Below are 27,625 nucleotides of genomic sequence, written 5' to 3'. Positions count from 1 at the left end.
CTCATCACGATCATGATGGGTCAACCTCATCAGAAGCTCTTAGAGAGGCCTGATTCAATTACACTGCCTACAGATATCCAGCTGGACCTTTGAAATGCATTTAGTTAGGCATTCAGTGCTACACATTCGAGTCTGACAACACAAAAACCCTCTATGATCTGTTTATTCTCTCCTGGCCTTTTTCTGTGCAGGCATGTGTGCCAATAACAAATACACATGGAGAGGAAGGACCATGTGCTAAGCCTTGACATTCATTTGGCATGTTCGTTAATGTGCACAGGCATGCCTCTGTGGCGCCTTAATTAACACAAATAGGAGTGTGATCTGCACATTTATTTCTCATTCACAGAATAGATCATGAATGAAAGTCAAGCAAAGGGCTTTTGGAAGCACAATCAAGACATATGAATTAAGCTTTTCAAGAGTAACAATGTCTGTTTGTTCTGGTTTGGCTGGTGTTGTCAGATGTGGTACAGTGGCATGAATAGTATATTTGAACATGATTATCTCTGATCTCATCCACTCTGTTTGTCTGGTTTGCGCCGAACAATAACGGGACTATTTAGCTTTCCTAGGTGAACTTGAAATATTTGATTTTATGTCAAAGGTCCGTTTCACTGGTCATATCAAATACGCAAGTGACCGTTTTCGTCGAAATCTCGGAATGTAGGTTGAAACCTATACCTTAAGTTTGTTATTCCTGGTGGTATTTTCAAGTTTATTTGAACAACTCCGTCTTGGCTTGACTTGTGGCAGCCGATTCCCCCTCCAGTTTTCTGGTATTTTGAGTGCTGGAGTCGTGCCTCACACCCCGGAGAGCTTCTGCACAGTCTGCTCTTAAGCTCGATTGATAAAGCATCAGCCTCTCCGGCCGACTATGTGTCCCGCACTGAGCGTCGGAGTGTAACGGAGCTATCCGTCGCACGCTCTGCACTCTCAGCCTATCAAAGCCAGCCGACAGCCAATTAACTTTCTGCCATCTCGTTTCATCTGTAGAAACGGCTTAGTGGCATTAATGAATACACTCTCGCTGTTTTTACTGTTCTCTTCCCTCCCCGTGTTTTGGCCTAAAGCAAATTCCTTGTGCTCACACAAGTCCTGTTCAGGCACAATGTCTGTGTAAATCCTCACACCCCCAACCCAGAACCCCCGACACATTTTTTCAAAATGAAATCTGTAAATTTAGCCTTCTCATTTTTAGGTGCGATTACTACTGTGCCCTTTGATGACCAACCCTTTAATTCCTTTTTATGGCATAAAGACAGTTATTCTGTAATAGCACAGTGTCTCTCGGACCAAAAATCAGTGCCATGTGCGAGGGCCCCAGTTTTGCCAGCTCACAGTTTTCTCTTTATGAGCGTGCCGAGATGAAAGGCCCTTTAAGCCAAAAGTGCAAACTGTTTGGACACAGGCAAGCACTTCATTATGAAGTACCCGTGTTGTTGCAAGGGCTAATCGGAATGCTCCCGCCTTGTGTTTTTCTAGCGCATTAACCAGCGCCGTCTGCCGCTTATTAAATTTTACGCGGCAAATATCGCCTTACTTCAAAGCAGCTGTGTCCTGGGACAGCAACGCGGGCCATCTTTGAAAGTGAGGCTGCATGCCGAGCGAGCACTGTGTGAATCCAAACATTTGTTTAGGATTTAATGCAACCGACGTTTGAAGCAAAAACAAGCTCGCAAAAGCTCTGATTTCCGGCTCCGTGTATTTGTGGAGGATGAGGGATTCATCATTGTTTGCATATTCCTAGGAATAGACCTGAACTTGCATTTATCTCAGATGTAGAAGTTAGTCAGGCAACAAGACTAATTTAAACATGTCAGCACTGCACAATACTCTACTTCATAGACGGCTCGTTTAATGACATAATGTAGCATACAATCTGATAATGTCAACAGAGACTTGCCTTTTTATGGGTGTCCCTCCCCTAACCTTTTCCTGTTATCACAAAGTGATGTTCGGAGATGAACTCTGATTGTTGTTTCAGACCACACATCTCTCTCTGTGACTCAACAGACATTAATGCCTTTGAAAAAGCTCTCTGGGTTTATTGTGCTGGGCTCCCACATGGTCCCCCATGAGCTGGCTCATTTTTTTGGGGAGGGGGGGGGGGGGGGGGGGGAGTGAGTTCAGCTTTTACCGTAGCAGAATTGTAACACTACCTTGGCATCCGTAAACCTTTAAAGATCTGAAAACGAGGGTCTATTTACCACTGGGGAGAGGTGTGATTGTGAATGGGGCTAGCGTGAAGCCAGGCCGATATTGTGTTTCAGTCAGGGAGGTGGAACAGCAGTAAGGGTTTAAGAGCAGCCTGGCACTATGACTGCATGCACGGGCTTCGTCACAGAGAGAGAAAGAAAGAGGGAGAGAAAGAAAGAGGGAGAGAGAGAGAGAGAGACAAAGAGGGAGAGAGAGAAGGGACCGGAGAGCTAGGGAGGGCAGTGAGGGCCACAGCTCACTGGCTCACGGAAATGAGAACCAGACGGCCCCGGCGCTTTCAAGGAGGACACTGGGAATCGCAGCCCTTTATTGTGGAACAGAGTGTTTCTGTGTGCCTTTCTCTTTTTTCTCTCTTTCTTTAAAAGAAAGAGGCACTGCAGCACATTGTTGCACTACTAAAAAGCACTTCAGCGTGAAAGACCATTTCATCTCAGCTGCTCATTTTCCTCTAAGGGCTTTTTTTTATTTATTTATGGGCTCTCTGTTTAATGACAATATTTATGTAATTTAATAAGGGCTAAGCTTTTTTTATTGGAGTGGGTGGAGATGGAACTAGCGTTGTTTTTCTGAGGGCGTGATGTATGGACAGGACATACTGTGCTTTTTATGCTGTTAAACTGATGTTTGTATACTAATAGACTAGAAACCTTAAATTCAAATGGCCCCTTTTAAACTGCCTTTAGAGAAGAGAAGGAAATACAGTCAATGGGAATATTAGAATAGTGAGGGTCTTATAGTTCCTTTTGTTTGGTAATTGGCTCAGCATAGAAATTCACCTAAAAAAAAATTATGGAGAACAAGTTTTGTACAGTAAACTTTTTAATGATAACTCTGAAATGCCATGATCCATGAAATACAAAAAAAAAGCTGACTCATAAATTTAAATTAAAAATTGCTGTTATAGTTCTGTTAAAAAACTTTTAAAAACCTGTTCTTTGGGGAGGCACTGTGGGGCGAGCCAATAAGCCCCCCATTTACGGGCTACAATGCCCGTGGGGACACAGGTTTGATTCCGGCCTGCGGTCGTTTCCCGATCCTCTCCCCACCTCTTCACTCCTGCTCACTTCCTGTCCAAATACTTCACTGTCCTATCCAAATAAAGGCAAAAAAGCCCGTAAATAAATCTTTAAAAAGAAAAGAAACCTGTTCTTTATTAAGTCCAGTTCACAGTTTACAGCTCTCTAGTTTGTCTTGGCATAAGACTTCATATTGATTACTAAAATCATCCTCATAACTGCTCTTTCCTGTGCTGCTCCTGATAGACCTGAATAGTGATCTACGTGTTCCGTTTCTTTCAGTGTGCGAGGTGCGGATGCTGGGAATGGAATCCGTGTGTTCATCCCGGACATCGGCATGTTCGTGGCCAGCCTTGTCACCTGGCTCCTGTGCCGCAGCCTGGAGAGGCCACCGGTGAAGGACGCGTCACAGCAACACAACTCTGACTTCATGGAGGCTGGAAAACAAGTGAGTGTGGATGCCCCCGTGGGCTTAACCATGAAAGTCGTGGTGAAGCCTGTGATTCTAATCCAATACACTTTTTGATCAATGTCAGTGGATTGTTCTCCTCTGTCCTCTAGCTATGCGTTTTATGTGTGCACTCAAAAAAGTATTATACACAGTCCTGCCATACACTATTCCAGCCAATCAGTTTCAGCAGTACGAAAGGGAGCTCAGATATCAACACCCTTTCACCAAAATCATGGACTGTACCTTACATATGGTTACATATCACCCATGTCTGGGTTGACGATTATATTGTTCAAACTGTACCCTCAAGAGCTGCATGTCAGCACACCAAATGTCTGGCAGTGTCGTGTTATGTTCGGTTGTAAATGGTTTTATATGAGGTGAAAGAGGGTTACTGTTTACTGCCTCAACCTGTGCATTCCTGCAAAGTAGCCAAGCCCCCTATAACCCCATGTGAAGACAGTACACAGGTAATACACAGCAAACAGTGTCTTAGGGGTACACCCCATCTGGGCAGAAAAACCTTGCTTAAAGGCCTGCCTACATTCCCACAATCTTAGCGTCCCACAATCTTAGACGTTTGGGCTAAATGAAGAATGAGATGCATGCTATTCCTCCAACACTCATCCACCGACTTTTATCTATCTATCTATCTAATCTTTTATCTATCTATCTATCTATCTAATCCTCTGGTCTATTGCTTTGGCATGCTATCCCCCTTCAGTGGTCCATCGTTGACGTGCGAGGCCAGAACGCCACAATCCTTTATCCTCCACTGCAGCAGGAGGCTACTCTCCTCCTCCTCCTCCTCCTCCTCCTCCTCCTCCTCCTCCAGGTGTTGTATAGTCGGCCGGGCCGTAAATTACACCCTGTTGCCCCTCGGAGGATAATAAGTGGAGCACATTACTGTCTGGATGAATACCAGGGAGACATCATTTGTGCGTGATTTCTCCCAGGTCTGCGATTCTCAAAGTTTTTTTATTTGTTCTCCCGCTCTGCCTCCTGCCAGGATGGGCAAAGATAGTAGAGCTGTTCCGTGCAACACTTCCTGGATTCCTCCCAGGAGGAGCGGCGACTACCATTGGGCTCGGTTGAACCTGTTCTGTTTGGAAGACTTTGCCAACACCTCTGGGGTCCATTTGCCTCCAATCTGGCAACCCTGAGCAGAACCAGATAAAAGGTTTAGAGAGATGTTGGGAACGGCGTAGAAAATGTTTTAAAATCAGAGGCGCTGAGAGACAAGAGCGCAAAGGAGCAATTGATAGTCGGGTTGCTCCAGGGCAGTCTGCGTTCTCCAAAAAGGTTCCAGGTCTGTGTTCTAGGAAAGACCTCATGATCTGAAGCACAGATTGCAAGGCTTAAAAATGATGACCTTGTGTCATTACACAGCTCCAAAGTATTTATCTCCAGGTTGTCCACTTTTATGAGCCAAGGGCCTAACCCCTGAAGAACTTGACCTGTTTAAAAGTGAAACGTTTACTGCAATGGAAGGCAGACTGTTTTCGACTCCTCGGGCTTAGACAGCGAAACTCTGTCCTAGCAATAGGACTCTAATTCTACGATCACTCCCGCTTGGATGATGAAGCCAGTGGGTGACAGATAGCTGTGGCAGGTCAAAATGGCGTTGTTGTCTCTTTTGAGCATTTAAATTAAATCCCTCCTCTCTGGCACAAGGAAGTTGACGGTGGATTAGGCAACCCCAACAGTATTATGTATATTCCATTTATGTCAAAGGAACGAAAATATTTTGAGAGTATTGATTTGGTTTGAGAGCTGACCTTGAACTTTATATTTTGACTCAATTTAAGATCAACTAGTTCCTATCAAATTAATGACCACCTTATTTGTGCCTTGGTCCCCTATTGCATTTCCCCCGCATCTACAATTATGGTGCAGTGCATTCCTGGTTTGAGAGAGCTGGGAAAGTGTATAAAAACACACCAGTGCAGAGGGAGACCTTGTTATAAAAACATTTTATTAGACAAAACGAAAACCCACTTCTTTTCAGAGACTTCTCAAGTTCAAAGGATGGCAAAAACCAAAGGGATTTTTGTTCTCTCTCTCTCTCCTCCCCCCGATTAAGGATGTACTGTTGGATCTTCTCCACTGCCACGCGGAAAAGGTCACAGTTTGAGATTCACGTCGTTTCAGTTCTCTGGCACTGGAAGACGGCGAGAGTGTGCCCAGTCTTTTTTCTTTTGGGGGCGGAGGGGGCATTGGTTGCCTGATGTGAGCTGAGAGACACCCATATGTTTGTTACATCAGCGGCGGGCGACCTTTGAACCCTTGCAGCCTTCGTGGCGGCTTGCCCTGATCTGACTCATGCAGCATAGGCACCCTGAAACAATGGCTGGATTGATTACTATCGACAGCACATTGCTTCGTCACTCTGTCCAGTCCACCCTCGCTTCCCGCTCTCTCTCTTTCTATCTCTCTCTCTCCCTCTCTCTCTGTCTCTTTCTCTGTCTCTCTCTCCCTCTCTCTCTGTCTCTCTCTCTCCCTCTCTCCCCCCTCTCTCTCTCTCTGTGTCTCTCTCTCTCTCTCTCTCTCTTTCTGACATTTACTGATGTGGCCCATGGTAGTCATCTGGGTCCATAATGTCACATTTGCACACACACTCTTAATACAGACTTTTTGAAGTTCAGATTGCACCTCTGCTTTCTTCCTCCTCTTCTTCCACTCCTGTTGGCTTTTCACGCTGCCACCCCAAGTGGGGTCGTCGTCCTCCTCCTCGTCCTCGTCTTCGTATGTGACCTGTCGGCAGGGATTCGGCTCAATTTCCCCTGCCGCTTGGCGTGTAATCTGTTTACCTTTTGCCGGTTCCTGCAGCCGCGTCTTGTTTTGCAATCAGGCTCCTATTTATCCATTCAAACGGCTTGTTTGACACGGGGGCCTGATGCATGGGCTGCCCTGCGACGCCCTCACCCAAGTGCTTCAGAGGAAACTGACAGGTGGAGTCAGCAGATTGATGGGCTGTTTGCGAGGAGCAGGAAACGGCAAACCAAGAACCCTCCGCCCAAAGATCTATTTCTAAAAAGGCCTTTGCTGGTGTGTTAGGTATCACACGCACACACACACACACGCACGCACGCACGCACGCACGCACGCACGCACGCACGCACGCACGCACGCACGCACGCACGCACACACACACACACACACACACACACACACACATCTGGCATGACTTGAAGTTGCTGGGCTTCTTCACCTCGTACAGTCAAACCCTGGTTTTGTGTTTTATCACTCATTTTGACACCAGCTGTGCGTCATTTTTCTCTAAAAAAATTATAATTTTTCTAACTTTTTTCCTTCTTTCATACACATAGTTTTTTTCTTTTTGTATTCCCCTCAGCTACTCATTTGGCTAGAGTTCAGGTTTAAATCATTGCGTTGTCAAAATCTTTACGTGACCACTGGAGTTACGACATTCGATAGCATTCCAGTTGACTGGATGCGATGGGGCCAGTACCCCCGCCAACACACACACACACACACACACACACCATCCTGTGTAAACCTGGGAACAGTTTCAGCTCGGCAACATTAATCTAAGCTCAATATTTGTGTTGTCACGGGACACAAGGTGGGCGGCAGCAGTGGTGGGCTGCAGCAGCAGCAGCAGACCAACGCTTCCTAATCTCTCTGTTTCTCTCCCATTAACAATGCAATTCCATTCCAATGAGGAGGGGGTGCTGGTGTGTGTGTGTGTGTGTGTGTGTCGGGGTGGGGGTGTTCAGAACATCTGGAGAGCATTAGCTGGTGTTGTGTTTGTGGTGGCAATGGTGCTAAAGTTACCAGCCTTCTTTCTCTGTGCAGTTCTTACCCACCCTGTCTTTCACACACACACACACACACACACACACACACACACACACACACACACGCACACACACACACACACACACACACACACACACACACACGCACGCACACACGCACACACACACACACACACACACACACTCACACTCTTTTTCTCTTTCATTCTCTTTCACCCCCTTTCTCTAATTCTCTTTTTACTTTTCCTCCTCTTCTTCTCCCTCCTCATTCACTTCCTTCTGTGCTTGATGCTGCTGACTGAACGCCAGGAGCAGGCTGCCAGGTCTGGAGCTGTTTCGAATACTTATGGCACTGCACACACACACACACACTCTCTCTCACACACACACAAATTCACACACACATACACACTCTTACGACTTCTCTCTTTCTGTCTTTCGTCATATCTTCACATGCACAATTGAACACACTTTTTCTCTGTTTTTCTCTCTCCCATTCACACACACACACATACACACACACATACACATGCACACACGCACACATGAACGCACACACACACACATTCACACTGCTGTCTCTCTCTCTCTTTCTCTCTCTCTCTTTCTTTCTCTCTAATAAAAGCAGGCTAGGGACAAGTGTGCAGGCTGTTTAAGGGTGGTAATGAGTTGGAATGCCCCCCTCCCCTTCACTCTCCCCAGTAGGCTCTTTTTGCCCTATGACTCAGGACTAATTAAAACCACACTCTCCTCTGTTTGCAGTCCAGTGCTGTGGCTGTTTGCATGTGTGTCTCCGTGTGTCTCTGTGTGTGTGTGTGTGTGTGTGTGTGTGTGTGTGTGTGTGTGTGTGTGTGTGTGTGTGTGTGTGTGTGTGTGTGTGTGTGTGTGTGTGTGTGTGTGTGTGTGTGTGTGTGTGTGTGTGTGTGTGTGTGTGTGTGTGTGTGTATGAGTGAGTGCCAATGCATAATTGAGAATGCATGTGCTTTCCTCCCATGCCACAATATGTTTAAAAGCATTAATGGCCAAATGAACAATGACACTGATCTTTTATGATAACCAGTCTTTTTCCTGCAGTAACAGGTCACTCACGCTACCTTTGTGTGTTTAGCTGCTGATAGTATCAATATTTGAAGACAAAACAATTCCTAACAATTCCATAATATCTCATTATGTTAATTTTATGACTCCAAATCTAGTCTAAGTATATGACCTTTCAGCATGAGTGCAGTAGAAGTATTCTTCCCTGTTTTCTGAGCGATAAGCACGTTAAAATATAAATATGTTAACATTCAGGACAATAAACACAATCTTTGCTCTAATACAGTATTACACAGATACGTTAGTAGCTTGAGCGAGTAGCCATCACATTAGGGTAGCATTCCCAGAATACATCTCTGTTTTTTTCCTTGATTTTTCATTGCAACAACAGTCTGATTAATCTCAATTCAGTGATATATAGACATTTTGATTTAGATTTTCCTGACTGTTCTTCAACCCTATGATAGAATCTCAAAGACAGAGGTGTGGAGATGGAGTTTATCTAATTAAGAAACACAATCATATCAAATGAATGTATAGATCAGTTCAGCACCATGGACAGCTCATGACCTTCATCTTGATTGGAGCCATCTTCCATTACATGATACCAAATATATAAACAAATAAACATAGCCAGAAATAACATTTATAGCATTCATTTTAAACGCAAATAATGATTGGTTATTCGGTTGGTTCAATTATTCAAATAAGATAACTTTCTGTTGATCTGTGGATTTCGGACTGCCTTTTGCCTACATTTTCTTTTCTCTAAATGTCCTGCTTTCTTCTGTAAGACAAATAACATGCAAATAACTTGACCTACTATGACCAAGCAACCCAGTCTGGCAGCTCAGTGTAGTGGAGTCCTCTGATTGCTTCAGTGTTCATTCAACACCCGGGGTGTTGTGCCTCTCTCAAATGTAACACTTGTGGTGTAGCCTCCAGATTGACTTGGACTTAATGAGTGGAGCAATTACTCAAGCCATTAGTTTTACAGCTTTGCATTTGTCACTGAGGTTTTTCGCTGTCTGCAGATCACCAATTCCAGATGAATCAGACACTTCCACAGTGTTAGAAAACCAAACCTTTTTCTGTGCCTGCATTTTTGTACTTTATACATATATTTGCCCATTTGAAGCTTTACCGTAGTGTCATTCAGTTTTGTACCCTTTTACTCTGAGCAAGGGCTATTGGTATCACAGCTATGTTGTGCTATCATCTGTTATTGGCTACTGATTGAATGTACACAGGGTCCTTGTGATCTTGATGAAAGCGCTTGTCAAACAAAACTATTTAGAGACACTTCAGGTGATGTATCCTCACTTGTACCAGACCTAATTATGATAACTTCGTAGGGATAGGTAAACTGCGGCTTGTCAAAATAAACATGTTCGATCAATTAGGAGAGGCCGTCACCGATACGGAACAAATTACTAACCAGCAGTATTTTCACATGGGCACTGCAAGAAAAGACTGTTTGTGTGACTTGTGCGTTTGAGATAAATGTCGAGGGACTACACAGAGCACTCATTCATTTTGGACTCATGATAAATATAGTTGAAGCAAACACGCTCCAGTTTTCATTTCGAACGTGCTGGCCTCCTCAAACAAACAAATAATTAGGCTGCACAAAGGTTGTAATATTTCAATTTGCTTAATTTCTGGTGGGAATGAAATGGAGAAGGCCGTGTGTATAGTCTACAGAGGATGTAACTGTTTCAAAGCTTTTCAGGAGAACCTGAACCGAAGTTTCCCACCACAGTAACCTATGTGGAATGCACGACCACTAAAACCAACAGTCCTCGATTTTTGATCCCTTGGCTGGCATATTACGTGTGTCAGTGCTATCCCCTCAAGAGCGACGTTTCGAGGAAATAATGCTAACGACTTTCAGCTCGAGATCATCAGATGTGGCCGTGCGTCAACACCGCATTATTATCGTTTCTGTAATACGTTTCAAAAAATCTCTTTGCCTCTTCTCCTTTCCAGAATATTTGGACCAGTGGCCTATTTTGATATGAAACGACAGTACGCAAGCCTTTCTCTGAACAGCACATGATTCTATTATGAATACTATGCATGTCACTTAATCCATTACCAAGTCAATCTAAACTTTGAATATTGCCAGGTGTCCATGACCAAGCCGGCCCCTTGCACAGACCGGTCCAAAAACAACACTTTTGTGCTGAGAGAGGCAATGGCTTTTTGTGCCTCTACTCTGAGAGTTACAATTGAGTTTTGCTGAGAGTTATGGCTACTGCTTTGATTAAATCATAAAAAGGTCTCAAAAGACCAGGGTGAAGAATCACTTTTGTACTTCTGCCCCCTGTTCAGTCAGAATCACTTTCGGTGGATTTATTCAATCCAGGACCCTGTCTCCTCCAGGCTTGGCCCATTTGATGTTAGGACTGGCATAGGCATGTTATGCAGACCGTCTCGCCAAGGTGCGCAGTATCAACAGAGCATTGTTATGTATTGTGTAAACCTTTTATAATTCAACTACTCAGTGGGTTATTGTATGATTTTAATCAGTGTTTGCAGTTGCAAGAAAGAGATCAATATTTAGAAAATCTATATAGAATCATAATCTCTATTGGTGATTTGTTGATTGATTGTGTTTCCAAAAATCTGTATTTGTACTTAAGACCTTCAAAATCCCTCATTTATTTGAATCTTAATGCAAAAATGTGAAGTCAGTCCAAAGTCTGGGCTTCTGTTACTGCCTCTGGACTTAAAGCGCTTCTGCGCACGTATCTCATATTCTCCACGTTAAAATCAGAAATGGCCCTTTGAGAGGGACGTTGACATAGGACACCAAGATACACGAGAGTTGTTAGATAACCAGGAGAGAGAGAGAGAGAGAGAGAGAGAGAGAGAGAGCTGTGGAAAGTCTTCAGCCTCACTGGAGTCACACTGTCCTTAAAAGATTTAATAATATGGTCGTTCATCCTCCTTTGTCCTGGTAGATTCATTTACGTTGCCTTAAGTTCATTACCCAAGTCTTATCGTAATGCAGTTCAGTTTGTAATGCATGTTTAACTACATGTGTAAATTATGCCTGTCTGTGCTGTGTGTATGGGACCTAGAGATGGACAAAGATAGTAATTTGTCTCAGTCCTAAGACCAATGGGACAGTAACAGTATTAGCCAGTATTGATAACTGAATTGATTCTTCTTATTTACCATGATTTATCTCTTTGCTGTTTGATATGTGTTCCTGTGAATTGCTCTACATGTCAGAGAGTTCTGGACAGTTGTGTGATTTCTCTGTAAGTTTCTCAGGGGGGGACAGGGTGTTCCATTGTGCTCTTACCTTAGTGCTGTGACCTTCTTTGACTTTCTCTGACATTCTTTGACATTTCCATGACATTCTTTTCCCACACTCCAGGCTTAGGGTATGTAGTTCTGTGGATGTAGATTTCATGTATAGTAGTATATATATAGTATAGTAAACAGTTTTGACACAGTAAACAGTTTGAAACAGTAATGGTAATTTGATGGTACTTTTAAGACTTTGGAAAAACCAGTTTTAAATAAAACTGTATAGATAAATACATTACTACATGCAGTTTATAATTAGATTCTCAGTCTCACACTACCATTGACCTTCCCTAAACACCGCACAGTAAGTTAGAGATTTCCTTCCTCTCTGGCCCTCTGTGGTTTGTGATAATGGCCTTCGTAATGTTACATTATGACGGGGTAACTGGTCGTAGCCTCTCAGCGTAACTGGTGTTAATCACATTTGTGTAGTCTGTTCGCCTCATCTGTGCCTTATCAGTGAGCAGTGCTCCCTCCAGCTGCATTCCCCCTCTGAAGATGTGTTGGTCTGATCCTTTTCAGTTTAATGAATCTCTTCAATCTGAGTGCCTTAAACTGGTTATGGAATAGTAATAGTTAATATGGATATGAATGATGTTCTCTCCAGTTTTCTTTGTGCCAGAAATACATTTAGCTAGCATCATAATTTAATCCTAATACGTGGTGAAATATAAGAATAGTTTGTTCATGATTTTTTTCCTGACATGAAATCACCTGTGTTATCCTGATGTTGTATTAGATCTTACCTTGACGAAAAAAACGTCCTCTGTCCCAAGTAATTCATGTGTTTTTTTTTTATTTTTTATTTCACTCTAAAGGGAATTTTCTCTTCACCCTTTTGACACACTTTATCTTTGTCTCATCACCAGGAACAGGATGATGAAGAGGAGGAGGAAGAGGAGGAGAAGATGCGGCAGAAAGTGGAGCTGGAGGACGACCTGCTGTTCGAGGAGGACCTGGACCTGGGGGAGGGCTGCGAACTAGCTGAGGGGGAGCTGGTGGAGGAGGAGGAGATGAAAGAGCCGGAGGAGCCGGAGGAGAGCACCAAGATGAAGATCTTACGTCAGATCGCCGCTGTGGCGTCCAAGCTCAAGGAGATCATTGGCAATCTTATTACCACTGCCGGGAAAGTGGTCGTAACCATATTACTGGGCCTGACAGGTACAGCACATAACCTTTTACAGGGGAACATTTGAGTAACATTTCAGCCAATATCAGTGGAACATCATAGAACAAGATGTAACATGCAGCAACATCATTAACATCTGTCTTTGTGGGCACCATGGCTCGATGCACGGCTCAATGCCCAAAGCATAGCAAGAGAACACTGTGTTAGCTAATCAGGTGTGATATACAGATGGCTGTGTCATTGCATTGCAGACTTATATATAATTGAGATGTCTTTGATGCATAATCATATGAGTAAGAGACGATATGGAGACTCTGCGCTCTACTTCAGAGTAAAAGTATCTTTAGACCGTATCTACAGCATCTATTTAGATTGGAAATGGAGCCTCAGAACTGTATACTATATTACTCATACATTGTGGTGAGCAATGTAGTGCGTTATTAATCTGTCATAATTATTATTAGTCATTTGGTGATAATTGAAGGGCCTAGCATGAAGGGCCTCCATGAAGCACCTCTCCTCCGCAGCTGTAGCAGTGCCTCTTCTGTCTCCAGGGATCATGCTGCCCTCCCTCACCTCCACGGTCTACTTCTTCACCTTCCTGGGCCTGTGCACGTGGTGGTCCTTCTGCCGCTCCTTCGACCCGCTGGTCTTCAGCTGCCTGTGTGTGCTGATGGGCATCTTCAGCGCCGGCCACCTCATCGTGCTCTACCTCTACCAGTTCCAGTTCTTCCAGGAGGCCGTTCCCCCAGGAGACTACTACGCCAGGTCAGTGCAGTGCCAGGGCCTCACTGGCATGGAGATGGAGATGTTAGCCCTGCACTGAAGGGCACAGGTTTTTTTTAGACGGTGAAGTGTCCACTGTCCTGCTGTAATTAAAGTAAAAGTAATGAAATGTAAAGTGATTAAATGAATATCTGTGAATCTGATATACACTGCAAGTCAAATGTCCCAGTATTAAATATCGTATGGATTTTGTTATTTCATATTTCATCTTTAGGTACGTTTTGCCCTCCTTGCAGGACTATGCATGTGGTATTTGCTTCTGGGGCATGTTTTGACATGATTAGAATTGTGCAGTTGAATTTTAGCTGTCAACTGTATGGGATATTGTAGGTTTTTTGCAAAGTTTACAACTTTCTATATACAGAGTGCCTTTCAGCTAAATCTGCCCAAGGCAATCCCGTCTGAGCCGGAGTGACAGGCCCCAAATTCAGAAAGCTCTGCAGATTTCATGCAGGTTGGACGAGTGGTTTTTGTTTGACTCAGTTTTGGCCGGCACATCTTGTACTCTACCACCAAAGACATATATTTCATGCAAATAATATAACTTTTACAGTATGGATTCCTGGAGACACAGTGCATATTTCATTACTGTGACCAATGAGATTACAGAGCGCACGCAAAAATTGGGCGGAAGGATCAAAGAGGTCCGGAATCCAATCAAGGGCTTGCACTTCAGAGAGACATTGTGCGGGAACTGTATATGTGAGAGCCGGTGTCAGGTGACCATGAGCTTCAATCACGCCTGTCATGGTTGCTCGTAACGTCCAGCAACTGCGCCAGCGGTTATCACCGTAGAGATTGTGGTTGGTGCGAAGTTGAAAGGCAGATGCATTCCTTTCGGAGGTGAGCTGTCAATGGATGTAGTTCAGCAAGATTAAAGGCGGCATAAAACATCTGCGTCGTCTGGCCTGATCCAGACAACACACAACAGTATGTCGGACATCTGCTCCGGCCACTTTGGCATGTTGTATTTCACTCGTCTTCACGGTTTTACCGCCGTGACGAAAGTTGTGGGCTTTGTGGAAGTTTGGATCAGATGGGAAGTGACGTGGAGCAGTGTATTGTTTGGGGTGTAACTGAGCACTGCTGCGATAGAAAGGCAGTGAAATCTGTTTGAATTAAGGCCATCGTTTGTGATACACTTTACAATACTCGAACTGCCTGTCTCATGGCCGTCAATATGTCAATATGTTGATGAGAAAAAGAAATAAAATGTCTGACAAGGTTTCACCTTGCCAGAAAACTTCAGTAGTTTCTTTCCCTCTAAATTGTACCATGAATCTGTACATATTGCATCAGTTCTATCATGCTTGTTGGATCTCACACTAAATGAATATCTATGGATTTTCTATGGATTATCTAAGGCTGGAAGCTAATTTGTGAATGACTGCACACACAGTGGGATTATACCAAGCATCACAATGCAGTGCGTGTGTGCTCTCTACTAGTTGGTGGTCTAGCATGTTTTAAATGTTTTATTAAATTAAGGCATAGTTGGTATCTGACCAGGCAAGGTTAAGAGTAATTGCCTCAGGAATAGTTGTTTAACTAAAGAAAAAACTGCCACATAGGCTCTATGAATCAGATGCACAGTGTAAATGAACCACCTTAAAGGCATCGTAATCATTTTGACCTCTGATCACAAAGGCACTCTTCTTAGCTGAGCTGTGAGAGCAGATGCACTGATCGCATCTCCCAGTACTGAAGTCCAACTGGTGCCAGCTGTCAGCCTGACCACTAGTGGAGAGCTCCTGGAGCGCCGCATGTTGCTTGCAACAACATAGTCAGGGGTTAGACCCTAGGGAGATCACATACTGATGAAATCTACATAGGGTGGGTATTCCGATAAGTGCCATTGTTCAATCACCATATGGTCTAAGAGAGAGTTCAAACGGATAGTCTCTCTTGCATTTCACAATTGCTGTTGGGCAACAGCGCTTCTGGGAAGAGTATCATAGTGCTGCAAATTGCAAAATAAAGGTGAATGTGTGTATAGTCGGAGCAAGTGATTCACAGGAACAGAATGCATGAGCAAGAGATAATATCCACCCTAGACCATCCTCGTACCCCCCCCCCCCCCCCCCCCCCCCTCTGCGCTGGGTAGAGGAGAGGACTGGAGAGGAGAAGAGAAGAGAGGGGAAGAGAGGAGAGGACTGGAGAGGGGAGAGGTTGAGAGGAGAGGAGAGAGGGGGAGATTAGAGGAGAAGAGAAGAGCAGAGGAGAGGTGGCACCAGCAGCTCCAAAAGCACCCAGGTGGTTCCCATTATGGCGAGACCGCTCTTGGCCCTCAGTGAAATTACACAGCTGGATTCAGGGAACTCTACACGAATCACAAACAAAACTCAAGAGAGAAGGAGCGAGAGAGAGAGAGAGGGAGAGGGAGAGTGAGGAAGAGAGAGAGAGAGAGAGGCAGACAGAGAGGGAGGCAGATAGAGTGAGAGAGATGTTTGGGGGTGGGTGGGTGAAAGAAATCAAAGCTGACTCTAAAAAAAAAGTTACAGAAAAGGCATGTGTGTAAAGTAGATGCAATTCATCTAAATTAGACCTGGATCAGGGGGCTGTGAAGAGCCACGGTGGCTGAGCTGCGAGAACTAGGGCGAGAGTGAGAGCGAGAGCGACAGGCCGTGAGGGCCTGCTCTGTGTAATAGTCATCCACGCCGGTAGCATTGTTTTCAAAGGGGCCCTTAGTGCAGGATACAGGGCTAATTGCACAACTGTTGTCTCTGGTTAAAATATGCCTCACACTGTCCCTGCGAAACCTGTTACTGACATCAAAACACAAACACTGCAGCAGCAGCTGTCAGAACGACTCCCACTGTGGGTCGCGTTGGAAGTTGTCTGTGGGTTACTTTACGCCATGGAAGGTGTCACGCAAGAATTATGAAATGGGTCTGCGGTTTTCTCAGACTTAAAAGATGCATATAGACTGTTAAACTGTTTCCTGATTTTTAGGCATGAATGCATTATTATTATAGCAGTATTCCCCATCTTCAGTAAGTATAGCCATAAGTCTTATATAAACTCATCACTGCCCAACACACTGATTTGGATCTGGTTCTGTGGAGTTAATGGTTTTGTTTCGAAGACAAAAGTTGAAAAATATGTCCCAAACCTTGACGAGGCCACCACTAATTGCTAAACGAAGAGCAGAGCCCTGCTAAACATTCCCTCTGGGGCTTAAACAAAGCGGTCCCTGACAATCACCTAAAGGGCACAATCATCAGCAGCTTTGTAATTTAGCATTTGTGGTGAGGACACAGTTTTGATTACACCCTACCCGAAGCCCAAGTATGTGTGCTGAGTCCCCAAGAGCAGCCGTGCTGGAGACAGGAAATGTTAATTCAGAAAAACTGAGATTAGAACCAAATGGTGGGATGTTTTTTAGTGGAAGCCGCACAAGAGGAGTGTTGGACAGGCAATATTATGTGTGAATTCTGTGTGAGCTCGGTTCTCATTCTGTCTGGGTTTCTGTGTGTGTGTGTGTGTGTGTGTGTGTGTGTGTGTGTGTGTGTGTGTGTGTGTGTGTGTGTGTGTGTGTGTGTGTGTGTGTGTGTGTGTGTGTGACAAGTTCTCACATTTTTTATCTTTAATGATTCAGTCACAGAAATTTCCTCCCAGCTGACTCATGTTTGTGCTTGTAATTGGCAATGCGCAGAAGTCAGCCACCAGCAGAGGATGTTGTTTACACCTGGCCGTGTGGTTTCTTCCTGTTGGGCCACAATTCAAATAACTCTTCCTCACACAGAAAGACACACACACACACACACACACACACACACACACACACACACACACACATGTGGAATGCTCCAGTTTCAGAACCCCCTCTCACATCTCTGTGACTACGGTGATTGTGTTTATGCCGTATCAGCATTTGGAGGCGGCAAAACCACTGAAAATAATTTTGGTCAATCTGAGACGCTTGATTTTAAGTGAGAACGAGAGCCAGTGCTTGTGTGCGTTATGTATTTTGGCGCCGGGCTGGGCTTTTTTATGCACTGTTAAAGAGGCATCTGGTGTTTGTTTTCCTCCGCAGGCTACCAGTGAAGGGAGAGAACAAAAATAATGGAGGTGCTCAATGTAGATGTAGATAAAGGAAAACATTACCATCCATTACCATACTCAAGGACAGCTGATCCAGTCGAGACATTTTGTTGTCTCGAGAAGGTTCCTGCACCGTATTGAGAATTTTAGATGAGATATCTTTTTACAAGATAAAAGGGTGTTTAGCTAAGTTCAGAAAATGTTTTATGTAATGAAATTTTAATCATTGTTTCACTGGGGTTACAAATATCCATAAGTCAGAGAATACATCATTGTGGTTGGTCATGTTATTTGAACTTATGGCATACACCAGATGGGAGGTATGAGCTACTCTATAAATGATCTGCCAGGACGTGACCAGCACTTTGAATGAAATACTATGAATGATGTACAACAGAGCCTTGGTTTCTTTTTGGTTCTCTTCTTTCCATCACACAGCTGATCCGATCTGTTCTGATCTGCTCTGGGAGATATACTGCACCAGTAAAGTTTTATTTTTACTTCTCTTGCCACATGCCAAGATGCAGAGGGTGGTGATTCAAATGAAAAACCACATTTGGGAGAGTTTCATTTAGCCAGATCAACCCAGGCTGAGATTCTTACTTCAAAGCGTAATCTTACTCTGATCACCACCAGGCCAACATCAGAACTCACGTTTCTCTTTTTAATATCACATACTGCACAAATACATCTCGCTGTAGTGTACCTAACCCCAAAACCCCTGTCTGGCTGTGTTTTGTACTGTTGCTAGATTCTGGTTCCCATCTAGTGTGTTAAGATTGGAATTCATGTCATATTCGGCTATATTTTAATACAGTTTATGTTGACTTCTTTCAATTTTGCTAACTATTGAGGTGGTTTTAGACTATTCGTGCTATTTAGGTTTTATAAATGCTTTGCTAGGATTACATGCCATAGGCCCTTTTTCTAAATGGAGATGACGCCGAGAATCTATTCTCCTTTCTGGCATCTTCGGTCACTCATACAGTTTTCTATTGTTTGTTTGTTTCCTGTTTTTTCCTCCTCAGTTTGTTTGGCATCTCCCCAGTGGTGCAGATTAACTGCTCCCACACCTGGATGTTCAAGGTCAATCCCGAGTTGCCATGGCATCACTTTGTCAATCCCATCATGCTCCTGGTGCTCTACTACACTCTGGCCACGCTCATCCGCCTGTGGCTGCAGGAACCCATGGCGACGGTGAGCCGGAGCCCAGTCGTCGCCGCTAACTGCGTCTCTTTCTCGCTGCACTATCAAATAGCTGGGTAACACAAAATGGCAGCATGTTAGCCCCCCTGTACGAGGTCATGCTAAAAAGGCTGTGTCTGTGCCAAAATACAGTGGAAGATTTCAAATTGAGCCCCAGGTTGTTTTCTCTTTGCTGTTTCATTTAACTGTATTTATTTTCATTGCTCCAGACCTCTAGTCTTACCTCTTGTCTCTAATAAAAAAAAAAAATTTTAAACGCCACACTGAAAAAAGGTTTCTATATATAACTCAGTCTTTATAGCCCTCTTAAACTCTTGCTTGATCATTTGACAGTTAATTGCATGGAACTCAATTCCCATGAATGAGATCTTACTGCAATGACATCAGTCTCTCTGACATTTATGCCTGCATTATGAGGTGCAATGTGCCATGGTAGGAGCCTCTCAGACACAGGCAGCTGTGGCTGTCCTCCAGGGTTACTGTGTGTTAATTGACATGTGATAATTGTTGTACTAGGAAGGCACAAAGGAGGAGGAAACTGAGGAGGGAGACGAGGGAGAGGAGGAAGAGGAGCCGAAGAGTAATAATGACCTCAACACAGCGGAGAAGAAGAGAGAGCTGTGGAGGATGACGCACCACAGGACAGATGAGAGAAATGTACTGAACCATGCTCTCTGCTCATTTAAAGTCTATACTCTCAGAATTACAGTATACAAAAATATGTATAGTGATGAATATATTGTGTTATTATACGGCTCCTCAGAATGTTGCAAAAATTTCCATTGATTTGAATAGCCCACCCCGACGTTCGGAGGTCTGATATTTATAATCATCAAGCCCATGAAATCTTTATAATGGCCTTCTGCGAAAAAATGAATGACCGCTGTCATTTGCAACGGGTTTTATGCTTTTAATTCACATCTTTCATATAATTCCGCAAGAAGTCAGTTCATTTAACATAAATTAAATTCATTGTAACATGAAGTCAGCAAGTAATACGTTGCTACGCAACACCTGAAACTTTATTATTTGCGCAGAGAACTATTTTTTCTTTGTTTTGGCAAGTAATCATATGCCGGTCAGTTCCTCCTGTTGGGATTTATTCTCTGAATAGACCAGCTGACTATACATTATTCCTTACTTATTCATTGGTGTGGTTGAATTTCCCATTGTGACACATTCTTCAGGATGTCATTAAAATGTATATATTTGCACACCTATGAGGTAGGTGGCCGCAGTACCACCTTGAACATGCATCATGTTGAGTGGCAGGGTTTGTGCTTGCACAGCCCCATATCCATTATGTCCATTATTCTTGGTAAATTACTGTACCAAAATATTATTTGAATAAAACAATCCAATACTTTTAAAAGTTTAGGTTAAGGGATTTAGCATGTATGTATTGTATGTTTAAGGGTTAGGGTTAGGGTTTGGTATTCAGTGTGGGAAAATATTTCACATTAACTCCATCATGGTTTAGTTTCTACAATGCATTTCAGGACTGTGTGACCCTTGTTGATGTGTTACACCTTCACTGTGTGTATCTTTATGGGTAAACTGTCATATTGAGATATAGGTACAATAATAGTGTTGTGTGTCTGGTTTTATTTTTCAGCTCATCTCCACACAGGATGGCTACAGCACTCCAGAGGTTTGTCAATGAGTCCCTTTATTTATAGGAGTTGTTAAACCCAATGTAGTGATCTTCAGAATTATTATTATTATTACTATCATTATTATTATTTGTGTTGTTGTTGTTATTTTTGTTGTTGTTATTATTTTAATATTAGTATTGATATTAATAGCAATATCAATACTAATACTTCTACTACTACTATTACTACTACTACTAATAATAATAATAATTGTGAAATGGGTGTAGTATTTAGTGAGCACATTAACTGCAAAAGTACATGCAGAGTAATTACATTACTTAGGGAAACCCTAGACACCTTTTTTAACCCAGAGATGAGCAAGGAGAAGTTCTGGTTCCCTGGTGAATGAGGGCCTCTCTCCTGTGTGCCCACCACAGGTATTGATTGTGACCTCTAACGGTCTTCCTGTGAACCTGAGGTCCGGTACTCCTCATGACGACGGGCCCCTGAGTCTGGATCTTTACTCCATGCCAGAGTACGGACCAGGCCAGTCTGAACCAGAACCAGGTGAGTGGCCCTCTGCCTCAAATCTCCAAACTCCCTCAATGGCGTGGCATTCTGGGAAATTGTAGAGGTGGTTTCGCAGAAAATCTTTTTTTTGGGGGGCGGGGGGCATTGGAAAGAGTTTTGGGCTTTCATTCCAAAAGTGCCGTAGTGGTATTAGGTGATTCATATCCTCCGTCACACACACACACACACACACACACACACACACACACACACACACACACACACACACACACACACACACACACACACACACACACACACACATGCACACACACACACACACACACACAGTCCCCCACTCTCATCCACCCTGACCTTTGCCTCCTCTGGCAGAGCGAATGGATGCCAGTGTGTACGAGATGGAAAGGCCCCTGGGTGATTTCTCAGAAGCGCTGGAGGCTGGAGAGGACAGGAAGGAGGGCCAGGGGAGGGTGAACGCGGCGGTTAAGGCCTTCGCCTTCATCATGAAACAGAGCTACATCTGCGCCCTCATCGCCATGATGGTGAGACACCACACACACTACACATCACCATATACTACGGTACAATGCAGTACCACACACTATGCCAAACAATGGGGTATAGTAGGCTACAAGGATGTGAAACATTACGGTGTACTAGAAAACTGTTGGATACAGTTTAGAACAAATCAGTTCTATGTTAGAACTGATTCAACTTTAAAATGTTAAAATGACAAACAACACTTTGAACAACATAACACATAAGTATGTACTATCATCACAGTACAACAACACATTCCATTTTACAGCAAATGTAATGTACAGGGAAATATATATAAAAAACAGAAAGTCTATCCACTAAAATGATCGCAGTTTCCAGCACAGAATAAGTGTCTCTTTGGCAAAGATAAGATGAGGCATGCAGACACATTTAGACACATATGAAGCTTTAGTTTGACAGGCTTAGGGACTTGACGTCACTAAATTGTGTGATTGTGTGAAAGTTGTCCTGACGTTTAGCAGACGTAATCCCTCTGTAACAGTACCCTGAGCAGAGCTTCCTCTCACGGCCTGGCTCACCCAGTGGCACAGCTCACACGCCAGCCTCCTTCTCAGCTCCAGTAGCTCATTTGGTCATTAGCGGTGATGGCGCATTAGCCTGCTACCACAGGCCTAATGGAGTAATGCATGCCATGTGCTGCCTGCTGCCGATAGGGTAGCCGCCCGCCGACACGCTAAGCCCCTCAGCCCTGCCACGCCGGCCTGTCTGTGGGAGCATGGTTAGAGATGGGGATAAGACTGAGCTGCCACAAGGCAGGTCTTAAGGCCCTGTCTGTGGGAGCATGGTTCGGGATGGGGATAAGTAAGAGTGAGAGGCCATAAAGGCAGGTCTTAGGGCCTGTCTGTGGGAGCATGGTTCGGGATGGGGATAAGTAAGAGTGAGAGGCCATAAAGGCAGGTCTTAAAGCCCTGTTGAAGGATGCCTGAGAAAATTACCTCCTGGGCTTGCTTTGGGTTTTTGGCTGTATTTCTCACACAGTAGAGATTTAGCTATACAGTCATATAGCTGTACAGTCATTACAGCCGTGTGACTTTTGTGTATTTCTGACACAGTAGAGTAGCTATACAGTTACATGCTGAACAGTTATATAGCTGGATTGTAAACATTGCATATATTTGCTGAGTGAAGTATAATATAACCCATTTTTAGAGGGTCTCACTCTCGGAAAACGTCTGAGCTGGGCCACCATGCCTCTCTGACAGCTTGGATTTACACAGGTCAGGACGTCTCCCGGCCGACTACGTCAGGCAGCCAAGCCCATGAAATGAAGTAGCCCAGGTTTTCAGTAACGGGAAATAAGTCACTTGTGTGAAACGTATGGCAGCAGTCGTGGTAGTGAACCCTGAGGTTCAACAGGAAATGAAGAAAAATGAGATACAAGAGGAGAGGGAATGTCTGCAAGGAAACATGCCGCTAGGTTTCTGTCCTGCATGTCAGCTGTGGAGTTTGGCGCTGGCTCCAGTGATGCTAACTCCAGCAATCAGTTATATACTTTTTTTATACAAAATTATAAAATTATTAAACGTTAGAATAAATAAAAAATATCATAGAGGTACACCTTCACTGTGTCATGTTTGCTTTGGAAAGAAGAATCAGTTGGTTTCCCATAGCAATTTGGTCCAATTTAAATAACAGATATTGGGAGTAGCATAATCACATAATGAAGCCCGTCTAGATAAACAATGGGCCAGAGAGGTGCCCGGTCTAGGCTGACTATCTCCAGTGCAGACACCCTCTTCATCAAAGATGAAAATATGCTGACCTTTATTTACTCTGAACTCTTAGCTCAAGCATAAACGTACATGAACGCTGAAATGTATAGGCGTTTTGTTGTGCAGGCGTGGAGCATCACCTATGTGAGCTGGCTGACCTTTGTCTTCCTCATCTGGTCGTGCACACTGTGGATGGTGCGGGATCGGCGCAAGTACGCCATGATCACCTCACCCTTCATGGTGTTCTATGGAAACCTGCTCATCGTCCTGCAGTACATCTGGAGCTTTGAGGAGCTGGGGGCCGTGCCCGGACTCTTCCTGAAGAAGGAGGTGCCCTTCAGGGAACTTGGCTCCAAGGTAGGACTGCCAGGGGTTGGACGGGTCAAGATGATTTGGTCTTAACATTCAGCATTCTTGTGTGTGTATGTAGAAGTGTCCTGTGGGTACCACTACCTGGCTGTGTCTTGTTTTGTGTCAAATATCTGTTTGCCTCTGGATACAAAAATATTTATTTCATAGTCAAAGGAGGGTCTGCCATGAAAAGTTTGGGAACCACTGACCTACATTATTGGTAGATTTTGTTCATTTTGGAAAACACATTTCAGTGTAGAGACATCAGCACATGCTCATTTAGCATTGTGGAGGATGTGAAGCATCTAGTGTGGTAGACGTAATTCAGTGTCAGCAACACTCTTACAATCTCAATTTGTCGTTGTTTTTGTGATGGTGGTTTTTTGGTGTGTTGTCACTCAGATGTTGTGCCTCCTGAGCTTTTGGCTGCTGCTGCGACAGGCTCTGACGGAGCGCAAAGACAGGCAGAGAGAGGAGGCGTCACTCTCAGACATCCGAGTAGAGGACCAGAAAATAGGTGAGACAAAACACACACACACACACACGCACACACATCATGTGAACTCCATCATGATCAGGGATTAACATTCACATTGTTGCTACTATGTTGCATTTATTTTACGTATTGAGCAGCAATTTCCATTGTCAATACTCTTCAAGATTAGTATCAGTACATTACATATGGTATGATTAATAATTAAAAAGTTGTAAAAAACTATTAATTTCACCTCCATTCTCTTAATCTAGCTTCTTATATATTCGGAGGTGCAATAATAAACTAATTATTAATTCAGCGTGCACCATTTAGATGTGACTGTATCCTGGGAATGTTATTTGCCAAGGCCTCATGTCGGTCCTTTGATCTGCTGTATGTGTTTGATGTCTGTAAATATGCCTGTGATTCTGTGAGTCTGTTACACCCTTTCATACTGCTACAAATCTGTGCCTACAACAAAAACAGACTACATAGTTTAGGAGAGTTGGCCAGTGTGCTGTTTTTGATTGTTGCTGCTCATTTCTTGCCTTTGTTGAAGGCTTTGGCAGCTGCCTGTGTTTGAAGGCGCAACATGTCGTTTTGTTGTGAGAAATAAAACTTGTACAATGTTTCCCAACATTCTTGTGCACAGTGTGCATTCCACTGCCTCTTTCAGGTCCTCGATTGCAAAGTTTTTTTTTTTTCATTTTCCTACCTGTAAAATTCAAAGAAAAAAGAAAAAATTAGGAATCCAGATGAACCAGGCACTCAATACAGTACAATATTATCACTGTTTCTTTTCTTTACTTCAAACTTGTATCATTATTGGAGGTCTGGAAACATATTTACTTTTTTAACAACAAAAACAACATTAGTGTTCCTTTAACCGCCTGTGAACGTGTGTGTGTGTGTGTGTGTGTTTCCCTATAGAGAAGGAGGATGAGGAGGATGAGGCAGGGGGCCCGAGGGAGATGATGGTCGTGCTGGGCAGCACAGTCATGGCCATGTTCAACAAGTACTGGATTTACATCTGTGGGGGGATGTTCTTCTTCGTCAGCTTCGAGGGACGCATCGTCATGTACAAGATCATCTACATGATGATGTTCCTCTTCTGTGTGGCTCTCTATCAGGTACTGCAGTGACACAGTCATGCTCAGAAAACACAAATGTGTAGGATAAATCTATACTACACTATACTAGGTAATATTCTTCCGGCCAATGTGTGGAATACAATATTCTAGCCATTTTTTATTCATTCGGCAGTATGCATTCAAATTTTGAGCTTTGTTTTTGGTTGGTTCTCTTGTTTGAATTTGCACTGACTCAAAAAGTAATCAAAAAACATTTTTAACAGGGTAACTAGTAATCTGTAGCCTATTACATTTCAAAAGTAACCTTCCCAACCCTGGTAATATAATATAATGTAATGTAATGTAATGTAATGTAATGTAATGTAATGTAATATAATGTAATGTAATGTAATGTAATGTAATGTAATATAATATAATATAATATAATATAATATAATGTAATGTAATATAATGTAATGTAATGTAATGTAATATAATGTAATGTAATATAATGTAATGTAATATATTTAAGCGATATGAAAACGCTGCCTGCCATTCTGCTTTCTCGCTTTGAGTGAATGGAATGTTCACGTTGTGTAATTCAGTGGTCAAAGTGTATCAAATGCAGAGAGATTACTACCGCTGAAGAGTCAGAGTGAGGTTGTGCCAGGATGTCCTCACTCATGGAATGCCTCTTGTCCAATCAGAAATGAATACATAATTTGACCTTACTGTTGTATAACACAATATAATCTAATATAATATAGTATAATATATGTAGTATGCAAGCTTTTCACAAGGGATATCTCAGGCACCTGAAATAGGTAGCATTCTATTCTATTCTATCCTATCCTATCCTATATTCCTATAGTGTGTCTGTAGTATTGACATGTGTGTGTATGATGATGATCTGCAGGTTCACTATGAGCACTGGAGGAGGATACTGAAGTACTTCTGGATGTCAGTAGTGGTCTACACTATGCTGGTGTTGATCCTGGTCTACACCTTCCAGTTTGATTCCTCTATTCATGTGTGGTCCAACATGACAGGCATGAGCACTAAAGAGTGAGTACTACTTACTTAAGCATGCGCGGGAATGTGTGTGTGTGTGTGTGTGTGTGTGTGTGTGTGTGTGTGTGTGTGTGTGTGTGTGTGTGTGTGTGTGTGTGTGTGTGTGTGTGTGTGTGTGTGTGTGTGATGTAGTGTGTGGTAGGGTGTGCAGCTGCATATGTGTCCATGTAAAATCAGTCTTCATCAGAATTCCTCAATCTTACATTTTTGAAACCTGTGTATAAGCTTCTATTTCTTTCTGGCAGTTATATATCATGGCCTTTCAGTGTGTTTTAGTGTTTTAATCATATTTGCCAACTTGTTTATACATACATATGTGTGTGTGTGTGTGTGTGTGTGTGTGTGTGTGTGTGTGTGTGTGTGTATGTGTGTGTGTGTGTGTGCGTGCGTGCGTGCGTGCGTGCGTGCGTGCGTGTGTGTGTGTGTGTGTAGACTGGAGGACCTGGGCCTGGAGAAGTTCTCGGTGTCGGCTCTCTTCACACGTATCTTCCTCCCCACCTCCTTCCTGCTGGTGTGCATCCTGCACCTGCACTACTTCCACGAGCGCTTCCTCCAGCTCACCGACATCAAGTCTGTGGCCGACAAGCAGAAGAGCCCCATCACCAGGTACCACAGCACAGCACAACACACAACACAGCACACTGGCCGGGGTGAGTCTGGAGGTCTAGTTGGGTTGCAGTGGCAGGAGGGGAGCTGTGGGAGCATGTTTACCATGTGTGGGTGGAGGTGCCCAAGAGCCTAAATCATTCCCCTCTCCTAACTCCCAATAACTCCCGTCTGTCTAAACTGTTGTTGTTTTTTTTATTTTTATTGAAACCTCAAGACAGGGAGATTCTAATACAAACAAGAAGTTGAGTACGATTTTAGTTATCCTGTTAAGCAGTTCATTTGGCTTTCAATGAATGCTTAAATGCAGTGAATATTCTCTGATATGGGCTGGAAGATCTGTCTCATTTCAATAGTGTTTTAGTAATTTCCACAACTTACATATTACATCTACATTGCATATATATTTGATTTGACTTTTCTATTTTTCTAAGGTTTTCAATCATAACCATGGTTTCAAGCCAACATTTGTCCCTCCAAACGGATGGTTTGGCCATTATTTGACCTTAAGGGAACATTTGCTTTTGGTGGTGGCGGAGTTTGCTAATGGATATTGGGAGTGGTGTACGGGCCTTTCCTTGGACATATTTCACCTCATGAGGCACTTAAAAAGATTGGTGTCATTCTACATATGGCTTATTGAACGTCACTTCCAGAAAC

General features: G+C 43.4%; 1 protein-coding gene across 1 annotated transcript in view; it reads left to right on the top strand.

Annotated features, from left to right (window-relative positions):
- Window positions 1–27,625, top strand: part of LOC105890141 (piezo-type mechanosensitive ion channel component 2) — a 114,244-nt gene that overhangs the window by 57,468 nt on the left and 29,151 nt on the right. Inside the window, exons 5-17 of the mRNA XM_031584384.2 lie at window positions 3,519–3,684; window positions 12,698–12,989; window positions 13,512–13,725; window positions 18,816–18,984; window positions 19,510–19,650; window positions 20,609–20,644; window positions 21,026–21,155; window positions 21,492–21,661; window positions 23,519–23,749; window positions 24,146–24,260; window positions 25,149–25,348; window positions 26,205–26,353; window positions 26,792–26,965. Of these exons, the coding sequence (XP_031440244.1) occupies window positions 3,519–3,684; window positions 12,698–12,989; window positions 13,512–13,725; window positions 18,816–18,984; window positions 19,510–19,650; window positions 20,609–20,644; window positions 21,026–21,155; window positions 21,492–21,661; window positions 23,519–23,749; window positions 24,146–24,260; window positions 25,149–25,348; window positions 26,205–26,353; window positions 26,792–26,965 (2,187 nt within the window). The remainder of the gene's footprint in view (window positions 1–3,518; window positions 3,685–12,697; window positions 12,990–13,511; window positions 13,726–18,815; window positions 18,985–19,509; window positions 19,651–20,608; window positions 20,645–21,025; window positions 21,156–21,491; window positions 21,662–23,518; window positions 23,750–24,145; window positions 24,261–25,148; window positions 25,349–26,204; window positions 26,354–26,791; window positions 26,966–27,625) is intronic.

The sequence above is a fragment of the Clupea harengus genome, chromosome 17, assembly GCF_900700415.2.
Source record: "Clupea harengus chromosome 17, Ch_v2.0.2, whole genome shotgun sequence".
Lineage (NCBI taxonomy): Eukaryota > Metazoa > Chordata > Actinopteri > Clupeiformes > Clupeidae > Clupea > Clupea harengus.
The sequence above is the reverse complement of the archived record's forward strand: the minus strand, read 5'-3'. Positions and strand labels throughout refer to the sequence as shown.